The sequence below is a fragment of the Plasmodium falciparum genome (genome assembly GCF_000002765.6).
Source record: "Plasmodium falciparum 3D7 genome assembly, chromosome: 13".
In the NCBI taxonomy this organism is placed as follows: Eukaryota; Apicomplexa; class Aconoidasida; order Haemosporida; family Plasmodiidae; genus Plasmodium; species Plasmodium falciparum.
In genome coordinates, this window is record NC_004331.3 from 1789287 (window position 1) to 1806735 (window position 17449).

Consider the following 17449-nt stretch of genomic DNA (forward strand, 5'->3'; position numbering starts at 1 on the left):
CATATCCGTTATATTAAATATATATATATATATATATATATGTTTTCATATTAATAATTCTGTTACTTGTTTTTTTTTTTTTATTTTTATTTTTATTTTTTTTTATAATGTTATAAAATTTGCCAACATTTCTTAAATATGCATTTTGGTATCCCATCCCTTTTTTACTTGTATATCCTTTTTTCCATTATTATGAGGATAAAATGTGTCATAACGAAAAATTTGAAAAAAACAAAGAAACGAACCTGTTCATACATACCTCATGGAAATATGGAAAAAGGTATCATTTTAAATTATATTGAAAAACCAAACCCTGCATATTTGAAAAGAGGAAAGAATAAAAATAAAAATAAAAATAAAAAAGGAGATATATATAAATTAAGAAATGTAGAAATATTGTTATACGCAAACAGATATGTACATGAAGGAAATGAAAATTTTTCTAGCACTACAAAAAAATTATTATTAACACCAAAAGTTGGAAATAAAATGCCTGAAGGAAAGAAACCAGACTGGTTTCATGTAGCTGCTCCTACTGTTGCAAAATATAATAAATTAAAAGATGATATAAAAAAATTAAACTTACATACCGTATGTGAAGAAGCACAATGTCCTAATATTGGAGAATGCTGGAATATAGGTACAGCAACTATTATGTTATTGGGTGATACATGTACAAGGGGTTGTAAATTTTGCTCAATTAAAACATCATCAAACCCATTACCTCCTGATATTAATGAACCTTTCAATACAGCTAAAGCTATATGTGAATGGAATATTGATTATGTTGTTTTAACTTCTGTTGATAGAGATGATTTACCAGATGGTGGAGCTAGTCATTTTGCTAAAACAGTAGAATTAGTAAAATTTTCAAGACCAGATATTTTAATTGAATGTTTAGTTTCTGATTTTCAAGGAAACATCGATTCTGTACGAAAATTAGCTTTTAGTGGATTGGATGTATATGCACATAATATAGAGACAGTTAAAAGATTACAGAAATATGTTAGAGATAAAAGAGCAAATTATGATCAATCACTATTTGTATTAAAAACAGCTAAAGAAATCAATCCTCAGTTATACACAAAAACAAGTATTATGTTAGGATTGGGAGAGACAAAAGAAGAAGTTATACAAACTATGTATGATGCAAGAAAAAATAATATAGATGTTATAACATTTGGTCAATACTTAAGACCTACAAAAAATCATTTAAGTATTGTTCAATATATATCACCACAAATGTTCGAATATTATAAAGAAGAAGGATTAAAAATGGGATTTAAATATATAGCCAGCGGCCCTTTAGTTCGTTCTTCTTATAAAGCAGGTGAATATTTTATAAAAAATTTAGTTAACCAACGAAACAAAGATAAAAAAAATTAAAATTTAAAAATAAAATATAAAAAATTAAAAATTAAAAATAAAATATAAAAAATTAAAAATTAAAACTAAAACATCAAAAAAAAAAAAAAAAAGAAAAAAAAAAAAAAAAAAAAAAAAAAAAAAAAAAAAAAAAAAAAAAAAAAAAAAAAAAAAAAAAAAAAAAGAATTCATATGTGTAATATATATAATTTTTTCTCTTTTTTTTTTTTTTTTTTTTTTTTCTTTTTTACTACTCATTTATTATTAATATCCATTTTTGTATAATCTCAAAAAAAAAAAAAAATATTCCGTTTCTACGGATTTTCATGGTATAATTAAATGTTCAAAAAAAATGTTACACATGTAAATTCAAATACATATCAATATTCTATAAACTCTTTAACAACAATTGATTTTTCTGCAATTGTTTTTATATCTGGTCTTCTTAATAATAACATCTTAATTTTGATAATGGATATTTCAGTGTTCTTACATTTGTTTTCCCAATTTTCTTTATAATCATGATGAGAAGATTTATTATCATCACTAGAAGAATAATCTTTTAATAAAGAATTTGTTATTCGTGTAACTTGATCTATCCAATTATTTTTATTTTTTAAAAATGCATAGCTACATTTGATTTCGTTAATTTTGTCTTTCAATGTATCTATATTATCAGTCATTAATTTTAATATTTCTCTTAATAAGTTCATATTATAAATGAATATTCCAGTATTATTATTTAATTTTTCTTTCTTGTTTTTACAATTTAATTCTTCTATTTGTTGTAATAAAATATATGAATTGTTTATGAATGTCTGAAAATATAATTCATTTTGTAAAAATGAAATATTTTGATTTAATAAATATTTTAAAATGGTTTTATCTAATTTATATAATATTCTGTTTAAGAATTGAATAAATATTATATCTGGTAAATTTTTTTTTATCTTATATAAATTATTTATAATATATTCATGAAATACATTACTTACAGAAAAGAGATTATATATTCTTATAGATATAAAATGATAAAATGCATCTAGAAAATTATGAAACATTTTTTTTTCTAGAATATCAAAATTTTGTTTTATTTCTTCAAGATATTTTTTATATTGATATATATTTAAAAAATTATTTATTCTATGAAAAGAAATATATAACAAACATGTTATTTCAGAATCACCAATCAAATCTGATATATTATTCCAATGAAATCTAAATTCATCTTTTACAATAATTAATAATTTTTTTACAACATTATTCATATATTCTTCCATAAATTCGTGATTGTTACGAAAACACCATATTCTTTTTTTTATTTTTTTTAATAATTGTATAAATATATCACTATATTCATTGATGCAATCGTTTTCATCTAATATAATATTATTTTTTAATTTTATACAACACTTTTTATTTGACATATCGTTTAATATATCTATAAGAAATTCTTTTTCATTTAACATAAAGAAGTCTCTAATATATACACCATCATTTGTTTTTTCATTCATATGAATTATATTTTCTTCGCTACTTAATTGTAGGTTTCTATTTTTCAATAATTCGTTATTTTGTAAATGTTGAATTGTATTATTGTCTACATTGTAATTATTTATATTATTTTCATGATTAATACCATTTAAATTATTATCATTATTGTTATTATTGTTATTATTATAATTATTATCATTATTATTATTATTATCATCATCATCATAATAATTATTATTATTATTATTATTACAATTATTATGTTGGTTCGTTCTTTCATTTTCCATAGGATTCAATTTGATATATGTATTGTTGTAAAAATCATCTAACAAATGTTTACAATTATGCCTATCATATAACCACCATTTTTTGTATATTAAAAAAATATGCTGCATAAAATTTAAAAACGATTTTTTTATATCATCCTTATTATTTTCATCAAAAGTATATAGATGAATAAAATAGGTTATTCTACTTAATATGTACAATCGACATTCTGTTATAATTTCATAATTTAATTTTTCCAACACCATTTTATAATTACTTATGTCTTCAAACAATATTTGTTTATCTTCATCCTTCATACAATTGTATGTATTATAATAAATATGTGTGTTTTTACTGGGCCACCTATCTTTAATATTAAAATTATTATCCAATAGGTATGAATGGGAAGAAATTTTTATTTGATCACTCATGGGATGAAAATAATTATTATTACGATAATAATTATCGTTATAATTATTATCATTATTATTATTATTATTATTATCATTATTATGTTCAGGAAATAGTTTAGTGTGATCTCTTTCATATTGCACATCTGAGGACACGCTGCTCATTGCAATTGTTTCCTTTTTATAATTTACGGATGTAGGATTCCTATCCAAATTTTCAATATTATTAATATTACGCAGTATCTCTTTATATTTATTATTATACGTAAACATATACTCTAATGTTTGTTTCAATATTATATTATTACTTTTAAAATTTTCCATGTGAGCATAATTTAATAACATCTTTAAAATATAATTACTTATAATAGATTGATAAAATAAATACTTAAGTCCCCATTCAGGTTTATCAAATTTGAATAGTGGACTTTTATCATTTTGAAAAAAGGAACGAAAAAAATTAATTATGCTGCTAGCTAATTCTTCTACATAAAAAGATGATGAATAATATTTTTGTTTAACAAATAATATATTTTCATTTTCTTCTTTTTCCTCTGTAATACATATATTAATTTTTTCTATATAATTACAACAAATTAAAATGTTGATAAATTCTAGACTTTCTTTTTTTATCAAACCCATATATTCCTTATCAAATATAACACTGTTATTTATTTTATCGTGAAATTTATTCATATGGCGATTATAATATAGAAGTCTTCTTTTTTTTTCTTTTTGTTGTGCTACATTCTTTGTTTTTTCTGCATTTATAAATGTCGTGGAATAATTAATATCTGTGTTTTCAAAATCTTGATAATAATTATTTGTACCATCACCTTTTTCATTATTATCATCACATGTATTATCACATATATTATCACTCATAATATCATTATCATCACACATATCATCATATATATCTTCGTTATCATCACACATATCATCATATATTTCTTCATTATCCTCACTCATATCCATGTCATTTATAACGTCTTCTAACGAGTTTGTTGATACATACGAAATATTATTGCCCCAATGTATACTTGATAGTAACAACTTTGATTTGTTGATATAATATTCTGCTAACAATGGAATAAAGAATTCTATATTTTTAATAACTTGCTTTTTGAAATTTTTTTTAAATATATGTAATATATTTACTATATCTAAAATAATATTTAATGATTCATCATATTTCCTATTCACTGCACATTTTTTTGCATAATCTAAACTGATTAAAGTATTTTTTACACAGATAATATATTCTTTTTGTTTGATTAGTTTTTTTATTATTTTCATTTCGTTTAACATATATTCGACTGTATTATTACTATTTTCTTCTTCGACAATATGTATATTTCCTAATTTTTTTTTTATATTATATATAGTATCTAAATTGTTTTGTTTCTTTTTTATTTCTTTGTCAGCTTCTTTATCTAATTCTTTTTTAATTTCATCAATTTCTAATTTATATTTATCAATATATTTATCAATAATATTATAAACTGATATAATATCTATATTTTTCAATTTGTCATGTTGTAAATAATTAGCTAGTATCAACATATCTTTTGATATATTATTAAGACTTTTATTTTCTTTCAACAAATTATATATACCTCTTTGATCTTCTTCTCTTTCATTAAAATTGTCTACTGAATATTTACTAATATTTCGTTTTTCATTTTCATCATAAATAAAATATGATAAATTCATTTTATGTTCATCCTTTACTTTCTTTTTTAAAAAACTGGACAAGTATTCTTTGATTCGTTCCTTTTTATCTGCTTCATCTTTTAATTTGACGTTTTTCTCCTTATGTAAATATAAAGCATTCTTCAATACCTTTTCTAAATTATTTTTCTTATATTCAATTTCTTCAATTTCTGTTTCACTCTTCTCGTTAACTTTATCTTTACGATCAAAATAACTTGCTAAAAACATTTCTTTTCTTGTATATGTATTTATTCAAATTCTTATTTTATTTTATATCTTTTTTTTTCTTTATATTATAATTATTTTTGTTATGTAATATAAATCATTTGCGCAATTAAACAAGGGGAAAAAGGAATGAAGTTAACAAAAGAAAAAAAGAAAAAAAAAAAAAAAGAAAAGAAAAGAAAAAAAAAGAAAAAAAAAGAAAAAAAAAGAAAAAAAAAGAAAAAAAAAGAAAAAAAAAGAAAAAAAAATTCTTACATTTGCTTAGTTTTTTCCATCTTTTTTTTTTTTTTTTTTGTTATAAAAATAATACATTTATTTTTTATTGAGAAATTACAATTTGAATACATAAATATAATATATATTATTACATTTTTATGTACATATCAAATTTATACATATACATATATATATATATATATATATATATAATATGATGTACATATTTATTTATATATCTATTTTTTTGGTAGGCCTTGTTATTAAATTGTATACAAGTATGTATTAAAAATGCTAATGAGTAAAAATAAAATAAAAATAAAAATAAAATTTTCCTGTAGAAAATGAATATTAAAAAAAAAAATAGAAATTAAATAATATAAGGAAGGAATATATGCATGTATATATATATATATTATTACATACCTTATTGTACAAATTATATATTAAAGATGTGTTTATATATCATTTTGTGTTTTTTTGTTTTTGATATTAGCAAATAATAACAATATTATAAAAAAAACATTTCAAATTAATATATATATATATATATTTATATTATATTTTTAATTATTTTCATTTATTTTCATTTATTTCCATTTATTATTTTTTTTTTATTACAACACAAGATAAATCATTTATATTTAAAAATGAACACCATTATAATATATATAATTTTAAATATAATTGTTCACCTATAATATTTTTTTATGATTGTCATATGTTCATAATTTATTGTAAAATAAATGATCTGTTATAAATTTACCTTTTGAATTTTACAAAATTAATTTGTTTCATATTTCTTTGAACGACATTTAAGTTATACTTATATTTTTCATTCCATTTAATTTACAATATTTATATTTCTATATTTTATTATTTTTGTATTTGCGTATATTATTAATAAATCGATAATATTTTTTGACATTTCATTTATCCATAAGTTTCTTAATACATAAATAAGATTTACATTTCAGAACATATATATACCTATATTTTTTAAATTGTCCATAAACCTGTAAATATATATATATATATATATATAGCATTCACTTTCTGACGTGTAACTATATCAAGATGTTCTTGTCTACTTGTTAATGTATTAAGTGATACAATATATACATATATCACAGAATATTCATATAAGTATATATGTATATATATATATATATATATATATTGTTTATTTTAGTTTTTTTTTTTTTTTTTTGTGTTTTGTTTCATCGTATTATATCTGAATATTCCTCTTCCCAATAAAATTTTTTATTCTTTATAAATCCCTTTTTATAAAAAAATGATTGAAATATTTTGCACTGCAATTGTTGTGATCACCATATTGATTGTGGGGGTTTTTGTTTATATGATTATAAGAACAAAAAAAAAAAAATTAAAATTAGATAATATGTTTTATATCAATAGCAAGTATAAAATTGATTTGGATAAAATCATGACGAAAATGAAAAACAAAAGTGTAATTAATATTGATGATGTAGATGATGAGGAATTATTGGCTATCTTATATACATCCAAACAATTTGAAAAAATATTAAAAAATAATGAAGATAGCAAATATTTAGAAAATAAAGTTTTCTGTAGTGTGTTCCTTGAACCAAGTACAAGAACAAGATGTTCTTTTGATGCTGCAATTTTAAAATTAGGTTCCAAGGTTTTAAATATCACTGATATGAATTCAACTTCTTTTTATAAGGGAGAAACTGTTGAAGATGCCTTTAAAATATTGTCAACATATGTGGATGGAATTATATACAGAGATCCATCAAAGGTAAGAAAATAAATGAAATTAAAATGTGAACTGAAAGTTGATTATTACTAAATGAATAAATTTATGCATATATATATATATATATATATATATATTTTTATTTATTTATTTTCCTTTTTAGAAAAATGTCGATATTGCTGTTTCTTCTTCAAGCAAGCCAATTATTAATGCCGGTAATGGAACAGGCGAACATCCAACTCAGTCCCTCTTAGATTTTTATACAATTCATAATTACTTTCCATTTATTCTAGATAGAAATATAAATAAAAAGCTTAATATAGCTTTCGTTGGAGATTTGAAAAATGGAAGAACTGTACATTCACTTAGCAAACTACTTAGCAGATACAACGTCAGTTTTAATTTCGTTTCATGTAAATCGTTGAATATTCCTAAAGATATAGTAAATACAATTACGTATAACTTAAAAAAAAACAATTTCTATAGTGATGATTCTATCAAATATTTTGATAATTTAGAGGAAGGATTAGAAGACGTTCATATAATTTATATGACCAGAATACAAAAAGAAAGATTTACTGATGTGGATGAATATAATCAATATAAAAACGCATTCATTCTGAGTAATAAAACTTTAGAAAACACAAGAGACGACACAAAGGTAATAATGTTAAAAAAAAAAAATTAAAATTTATATTTACGTATATTTACATATTTGTTTATTTATTTATTTTTTCGTTTGTTTGTTTATTTATTTGTTTATTTATTTATATATTTTATTTATGAAGATTATAATATTTAATGCATGTAAAATATATACATACATATATATATTTATATATTTATAGATACTTCACCCTCTTCCAAGAGTTAACGAAATAAAAGTTGAAGTAGATAGTAATCCAAAAAGTGTTTATTTCACACAAGCAGAAAATGGATTATATGTAAGAATGGCTTTATTATATCTCATTTTTTCATCAACTAGCTAGTTCAAAAAAAAAAAAAAAAAATATATATATATAATTATATAAATAGCTAGTTGACAATGTTTTTTTTTTCTTAAATTACATAATAATTTATGAAAAAGAAAACAAAAAGTTATTAAAATATTAAATTCGTTATTATGTGAATAATATCATATCATATTATTCAAAATACATATTATAAAAAAAAAAAATAGACATTATATTTACAAACTCATTTGTATATATTTTTTTATTTTTATTAAAACATGCTTGTATATACATAAATATGTCTTAAAATATCCAAATATTTTATTAATAATTCATATGCATTTTTCAAATTATGGAACTAAATAAATTAACATATTGTTTTTATATATTTGAATATTTATTTTTTAATGCATTAATAAATTTATCGCGATCTTATATATATATGAAGATCATTAATAGAATTACAATTATTCAACAATAATTATTAAGTAATAATATATATGTATATATTTATTTATTATGAATAATTATATGTATTGAATTAATAATACATAAACTGTATGTCATATAAAATGTAAACCGTATAAAAAATATAAAATGAAATTATAAATAATGCTTCCATATATATATATATATATATATATATATATATATATATATATATATATATTTAAATATAATAAGAAATATAAATATGTGTATACAACATAATTATATTAAAAAACAAAAAAATTATATATAAAATGTCTAAGATATAGAACGTTATAATTTTCGACTTTATTCGTTTGAAAAAATATATATATTTGTACATGTCGTTAGGATTGTTCTATTCTATATATGTTTTGTGTATTCATAGAATGGAAAATATATGAATGGTATTGGGAACAATTAAAAAAGGAATCTTCATAAGAATTAATTTAATCATATAAGTTTTAAGCTTATACAATATATATGATAATTTATAAAAATATATTTTTTAATATTAAATTTATAAAATTATTATGTTAAAAGATAAAAAAAAATGATTTTATTTGTTGTTCCTTTTTACTTTTTTTTTTTTTTTTTTTTTTTTTCTTTCTATTATAATAAAAATATATATTGAAAATATTAAGAGAACATTACTTAATAATTATAGTAGGAATATATATATATATATATTGTTCTTATTAAAATAAATGAAGTCGTTCTTTTTGTCAACAGCATTTTATATAATTAAGATTAATCCTTAAAAAATAAAAAAAATGCCATAAATGTTGAATATAATTCTCATATGTTAAAAAGTTTTCATTATATATGTAATATATTTTACATAAAGGGACTCACAAATATTTATTTAAAATTATTTATGTATATATTCTTTTGTTAAGGAGCTGATATTAAATATATTTTTTTTAATAATATATAAAATACATTTATAAATGTATTCTACTATTATAATATTTATATAAAATATATTATAACATAATATTTTATTTAGACATTCTTTAATAATAAAATTATGAAGCTGAATTATTAAAAAATATTTATTAAATGAAATGAAAACAATTAATAATGTGGTGTTTAAAATATATAAATATATATATATATATATATATATGCATTTATTTTATTTCTTTTTTAAATATTCATAAATATCCTTTATTCCCCTTTTAGATTTTAAAATTTGAGCAGAAAAAAAAAAAAAAATAATAATAATAAAAAATAAAATAAAATAAAATAAAAATCAAAAAAGGTAATATATATATATATATATTTATATATAATATATAATATTATATATATAATGTATATAAGGAATATATATATATATTATATTATTATTAAAAATATAATATTATATATATAATTATATATATATATATATATATTATATATTTTTTGTAGAAACCCCCAGAAAAAAAAATATATATACATTTTATATATATTTATATTAATGTACCTAATATATATGTATAATTTTCAAATGAAACATGTAATAAGTAAAAAAAATTTTCTTTTTTTTTTAAAAACCATTATTTATAAAAATTTATAAATGTAACAATTTTTTTTTTTTTTTTGCTAAAAATATATGTGATATATTTTGTATTTATATTAATATGTTTTTTTTTTTTTTTTTTTAACTTTTTAATTTTTAGTATATAATAACAAGTAATATGAAAAATAGAGAGTATTTAAGAAATTGAAAATAATGAAAAATTTTAATTTCTAAAGGAATATTAAAAATAGTATATTATATATATATTAATCTGATATATATATATATAATATGATATTATATATTTATACATATATATTAATATGTATATATTTTTTTTTCCATATTTTTTTTTTTTTTTTTTTTTTACTTTTGAATCTATATAAATATATATTTATGTTTATTTATAAAATTACATTTTATCTATAACATAATTTAAGATATGTAATGTTTAAAATTATATATATATATGAAGCTGTATAAATTTTAATTTTTTTTTTTTTTTTATACATAAATAAAATAAATGACATAATAAAAGAGTAAAACAAACAATAAAACTATATAATCGTAGAAATATATATATATATATATTTATTTATTTACAATAAAATATACTTTTTCAATTTTTTTTTTTTTTTTTTTGGTAATTAAAAACAATAAATTTTTAAAAAATTAATAATTACTTGACACATTTATATGTAGCATATTTTTCTATTTGTTTTATTATATATATTTGCACTTGTTATATAATAAATTTGTCTATTTCGTTATATATATTTTATTAAAATTAAGTGTATAAAAAATGAAAAAGAAGTTCTGATTATTAATATCTTGAAGTAAATAACATACATATATTATATATATATATATAATATTTATAGTTTATGGAATTATCCTTGTATTCCCATATATTTATAAATAAAATATATATCATATATATTAAGTAAATTATCCTACATAAATAAAAAGAAAGAAAAAAAAAAAAAAAAAAAAAAAAAAAAAAAAGTAATATATGAAAGATATAACATATTGTATATATATATATATATATATATATATATATATTATAATATATCATTTTATTTATTATTTTATTATTTTTTTTTTTTTAAATATTATATATATTTAACGATATTATATCATCAAATTGAATAATATGTGTATTAAATATCAGAAATAATAAAGGGATATAATACAGTAATATAAAATATATATATATATATATATATATATTTATATATTTATATAGGAGAATATATAAGAAATAATTATAATTTACACTTGAGAGGTCTTCAGGATACAAAGGCGTGTTTATTATTACAAATTATTGAAAGATATATAACAAGACACAAAATATATATAATTTGAACAAATTAAGAATATAATGTTGTATTATGCATATATATGTATTTATATATATATATATATTTTTTTTTTTTTATGTAAATGTCACATAGAATATTATAATTATACATATTATATATATATATAATTTTGATAAAATATATTAATATATATCATAACAATAATCAGTAACATAAGAGCACATATATATATATATATATATATACCATATTATTATCCTACGTAGTAGGTATTATGTACATATTTATAAGTATAAAATGATAGATGTACCTTATGAATTTATGAATATAAAAAATTATGAGTTTCTTTACAACAATTTAAAAATTAGGAATGATATGATTAGAAATAATGATTATAATATAAATAATTATATTTATGATGTGTATATCTCAAAATTAATTTTTGTCATGGTTAATATTTATAATGAACATAGTATGAATAATAATAATAATAATAGTAATGAATATATTATTAATAACACACAAAATATGTATATGATAAAAAATATATATTCATCAAATAGTTATGAAGATGGTATATTAAATAATAAAGAATATAATCATGCAAGTTTAATAAAAAGTAAAAGAGATAATAAACTTCTGTGTTATAACAAATGTATTAGGAGACACAAGAAAATAAAGCCATATGAAAGATCGAATAAGGAGAATTGTTATATGAATGTGTTAAATTTAGTGAATAATATAAGAAATTTGAGGATCTCCAAAATTAAGAGAAAAAAGAAGAGAATAAATATAATAATGAGAAGAAAAAAAAAACGAAAGAGAAAAAAAAAAAGGAGTATGATAATATTAAATAATGATAAAAATTATAGTATTAATAGAAATAATTGTTCTAATAATAATTATATGGATAATAAAATTTATAATATATTATTAAAAAATAATAAGATTATATATATGAAATATGATGATACCATAAATGGTGAAGAATCAAAAAATAAAACTAAACTATTTGATATGTTGAAATATTTATCATCTATAAAATACAAGAGTAATAATAATATTTTGTGTCCATTAATAAAAATTAATACAGACAAAAATGAATATAATAAAAAGAATATTATTAATTATTTGAATTTTGATAGAACAATTTATTTTATATTTAATCAAATAAAAAAATTAATTAAAAAATTAAAAAATATATTTATTAGTAGAAATATAATATATTACCGTTATTTTAAAAATATAACATATACTAATATATGTAAATACAAATATTATATCAGTAATTATGTTATATCCTTCTACTATAATTATTTACATAATGATTATTTTCACAGTCAAAATTGTTTTTTAAAATGTTTTAATAATAAATATAGTTATAGGAAATTTCTTAAAATTTTTATCCAACTTTTTTTGGATAAAATATTATGTATACGTAAATATATAATTAAAAGAAAAAAAAATAAAAATGACAGTAATTCTAAAAAAAAATTAAAAAATAAAATAAATAGCATAAATATAAAAACAAAAAAATGTAAAAGAAAAACACTTATTGATATTCTTAATACGTTATCTCTAAGTGTGAATAATAAGAATTATGTAGTACATAATAAATATAACCCTAATAAAAATTATAATCATTTTATTAAATCATATGTTAGAAAAATTTCGCATTCGTATTTTTCAATATTATCTAAAAGGTTATTAAATTATTACATAAATGATATGAACAGATATTATAAACAATATGAACAAGTGGAAGCAATAAATATGAAAAATAATTATTATAATACTTATATGCCTACTTTTGATAGTACAAATAATAGCTGCTCAAAATATAAATCAGACAAAACATCAATTATATTTAATAGAAAAAATAAAATACAGCAAAATAATGAACAAAATTATTGTAAAATAAAATTACCTAATAAGCGTAAAGAACTGAACAGTGGTGATAATCATGAAATTGTTATGTGTAATAAAATAAACTATAAAAAGTTTTACAAGAATCCATTCACATATAATAATAATAATAATAATAATATTATAAATGATACCTATAGATACTTATTTAATGAACGTATTTTGAATAAAGAGTGTATATATCTAAATGATCAAAACGAAAAAAGAAGTGACAACTATTCAGATTATTCTAGTGATAAACAAGGTGATATTAATGTTAAAAATAATAATGCAGACAATAATAATAATAATAATAGTAATAATAATAATAATAATAATAGTAATAATAATGATAATCATAATAATGATAATAATAATAATGATAATAATAGTAATGGTAATAATAACAACAATAATAATAATAACAACAATAACAACAACAATAACAACAACAACAACAACAACAATAATAATAATAATAGTAATAATGACAATGGGGATAATAACAGAAATAACGATAATGATGATAATGATGAAGGTAAAAAGAAAGGTGATGATCATGTTGTTAAAACAGATGAAGAGGATAAAGATGATGATGATAATGATAATGATGATGAAGATGTTAGAATAGAACCAAAAGATAGAAATGAAAATGACAGTGAAAATATAAATCATAATGATGAGGATAATATAATTCATATTAATGATGAAAATAATGCTGATGTACTATATGAACAAAATAGTGATGGCATATTAAATGTTTCAATTAATAAAGACAAGCAACTGAACAAAAATATGAATGATGAGAATGGTATAAATAATATGAACAATATGAATAATATGAACAATATGAACAATATGAACAATATGAACAATATGAACAATATGAATAATATGAATAATATGAACAATATGAACAATATGAATAATATGAACAATATGAACAATATGAATAATATGAACAATATGAATAATATTAATGAACACGAAAATTATTATCGTCTTATAAAAGAAATTGAATTTCTAGAAAGAAAAGAAAATATGAAAGAATGCATTAATCCAAACATAAATGATTATGTTGATAGAAACAAGAATCATAATAAAGAAGAGGATATGATTGATGAAGAAGAGTATAAAATAAAATTATGTAATGATGAAAATGTAAAAATAAAATCAGAAAAAATGGAAATAAAAATTAAAGAAGAACATATTAATATTTCAAATATAAATCAAAATCTTACACATAATAATACTTCACCTATAATAAATCATCCTTTGAAATTACCTTTATTACCCGAAATGAGCCATCCAAATGTATTCTCATCACATTCTCCTAGATCCAATAATATATCTAGTAATAGTAGTAGTAGTAGTACTAGTAGCAGTAATAGTGGTGGTAGTAATAATAGTAGTAGTAGTAGTAGTTGTGGAGGTTCACCAAAAAATATACCTAATCAATTGAATGATCCAGATTTTGAAGAAGCATGTGATATTAGACTTATGAATTCTTCAGAAAATTTGAAGTTTTCTCAGTCTCCACCAACCAGTTCTTTACATGCATCGTCTTTACATTTGACAGATGTAAATGAATTAGTTTTATCACCTAATCAACAGTTATATAACAATAGCCCAATAAAGTCACCAACTAATACACCAATTCGTAGTCCTTCGTCACCCATATTTGAGACTAATTATAATGAGGAAAATATCGAAAAGGTAAATTCAAATTATTTAATTTCTTCACCATATAGAAATGATATTTTTTCAGAGTTTGATATGCTTGGATCCTTATTTGAATCGCTAGATGAATTAGAAAACAAAAGTGATTACACTGAAAGTAGTAGTAATGATAATTGTAAATATGGCAATGATTTTTCATTAGATAAATATAATAGTGACATAAAAAAAGGAACTATTGAAAAAGATGAAATTATTTATAATTTCAAAAAAGATAATTTTAAAAAAGTATTTCATGCTTGGTGCAATAAAGGAAAACATGAAATTAATTATGATAATAAAAAATTTAACTCAGTTATGGAATGGATAAATTATATCGAGGAATTAATGTCTCATGAATTAGGTATAACAAAGGATGATAAAAAAAATGATGATATAAGAGGTGATATGGAATTAAGTGTAGATATATTTAGCAACCAAGATAATTATAGCGTTGATGAACAAAATCATGTAAATCAGAATATAGAAAGTGATGAAAATATTTTAATTAATAAAAATATATCAACAAATATAAATCATCAAAATGAAGATGATTTTATAAGTAATTCTAATGACCCTTTTAATTTTATCAATGAACATAATAATAATAATATGGTAGAAAATAATACTGTCTTGAATGATAAAAATATTATTCTCCATAATAATGACATTGTAGAAGATACAACCACATCAAATAGTATGTCACCTCTTAAATCTGGATTTAGTGATATTACATCTTGTGTTAATAATTCAAATGATACTGTCAATTTATTTTCCGAATATAATAATGCTGAGGATCATGTTACCTATAGTAATCACCACAAAGAAAAACAACAAGATGAAGATACTTATTTTAATGATCAACATATTATAAATAACAAAATCCCTTGGAACCATTCAGAGCACAATTTTGTATGGAATAATAATGATATTGATGAAAATGATGAAAAAAATGATCATCTTAAAAAAAAAAATGAAATATTACAACAAAACAGTGACTTCAATAATATATCAGATATAAATACGAACGATTTTGATATCAATAGTGTTGAAGATAAGGGTGTTATAAATATACAAGAAAATTCCAAGGATAATATAACATCATCCAATTATATAGAAGTTACAGATCCTTGGAAAAAATAAAACAATTACACATATGTATGTATATATATATATATATATATATGTGTGTATATAGAAATATTCATTTTTTTTATAAAAATAAAGATATACATTTTTTTTTTTATACGTTATACAATATATTGAATCAACAGTGCCTTATTAATTATAAAAATATATATGTTTTTTTATTTTTTTTATTTTTTTTATTTTTTTTATTTTTCATATTATGAAGATGTTTTATATTAATTCACATATATATATGTATATATTATATATATGTATATCTATTTTTTATGTCCAATATATATATTTATATATAGTAAATCATTTTATGTTTTTATATATATTATATTATATACCTAATTTGTATACAATCTTTATAATATTCTTATATATTTTAAACCTTATAAGTTTATGAATTAATACATTTAAATAATATTAATTAATTTTAATTTAATTTGTAATTAAAAATTAATTGCACTTTTATGATCTTCAACTATTATTATTTTATATATTAATTTATTTTATATCTTTATATATATATATATTCCAAAATTTTAAATGAAAAGACAACTATATAACAAAAACTAAGAAAGATCAAAAAAAATAATAATATACATTAGGTTAATTATTTAATTTTTAATTAACCTTTTTAAATATCCTACACATGTAGAATAAATTTGCGTGCTATCTAAATTTTCTTATTCTTATTATGAATGTTTTTAAAGAATATTGTTTCATTATCTATCGTTTTTGTACTTACACCTTAATACAAGTTTTTTTGTATAATTATATATTTATATATAATCATATATATATTTGTTCATTTGTATTTTCCCTTTAAATGATGAAAATTTAAAATACTTATTCTCCACATATATATATATATATATATATATATATATATATATATATATTTATATTTATATATTTATATTTATATATCCATTTTGTGAAAAGACAAAATATAATTTTTTTTTTTTAATCTTTTAAAATTGCTTATTTTGTTTGAGTGTCCA

The 17449-nt window shown here is 18.4% G+C and overlaps 4 protein-coding genes across 4 annotated transcripts; 3 read left to right on the forward strand and 1 right to left on the reverse strand.

Moving 5' to 3' along the window:
* Positions 1–138: 138 nt before the first annotated feature.
* On the forward strand, positions 139–1386 carry PF3D7_1344600 (lipoyl synthase; the record flags this gene model as incomplete). The annotated part of the gene is made up of 1 exon (XM_001350124.1): positions 139–1386. One exon carries the CDS (start codon positions 139–141, stop codon positions 1384–1386), a length of 1248 nt encoding a protein of 415 aa, XP_001350160.1.
* Positions 1387–1745: 359 nt separating this feature from the next.
* Positions 1746–5480, reverse strand: PF3D7_1344700 (conserved Plasmodium protein, unknown function; the record flags this gene model as incomplete). Its single annotated transcript, XM_001350125.1, has 1 exon — positions 1746–5480. One exon carries the CDS (start codon positions 5478–5480, stop codon positions 1746–1748), a length of 3735 nt encoding a protein of 1244 aa, XP_001350161.1.
* Positions 5481–6987: 1507 nt separating this feature from the next.
* On the forward strand, positions 6988–8423 carry PF3D7_1344800 (aspartate carbamoyltransferase; the record flags this gene model as incomplete). The annotated part of the gene is made up of 3 exons (XM_001350126.1): positions 6988–7476; positions 7598–8095; positions 8283–8423. The coding sequence occupies 3 exons, from the start codon at positions 6988–6990 to the stop codon at positions 8421–8423; spliced, it is 1128 nt and encodes a 375-aa protein (XP_001350162.1).
* Positions 8424–11984: 3561 nt separating this feature from the next.
* Positions 11985–16451, forward strand: PF3D7_1344900 (conserved Plasmodium protein, unknown function; the record flags this gene model as incomplete). The annotated part of the gene is made up of 1 exon (XM_001350127.1): positions 11985–16451. The coding sequence occupies one exon, from the start codon at positions 11985–11987 to the stop codon at positions 16449–16451; it is 4467 nt and encodes a 1488-aa protein (XP_001350163.1).
* Positions 16452–17449: the final 998 nt, after the last annotated feature.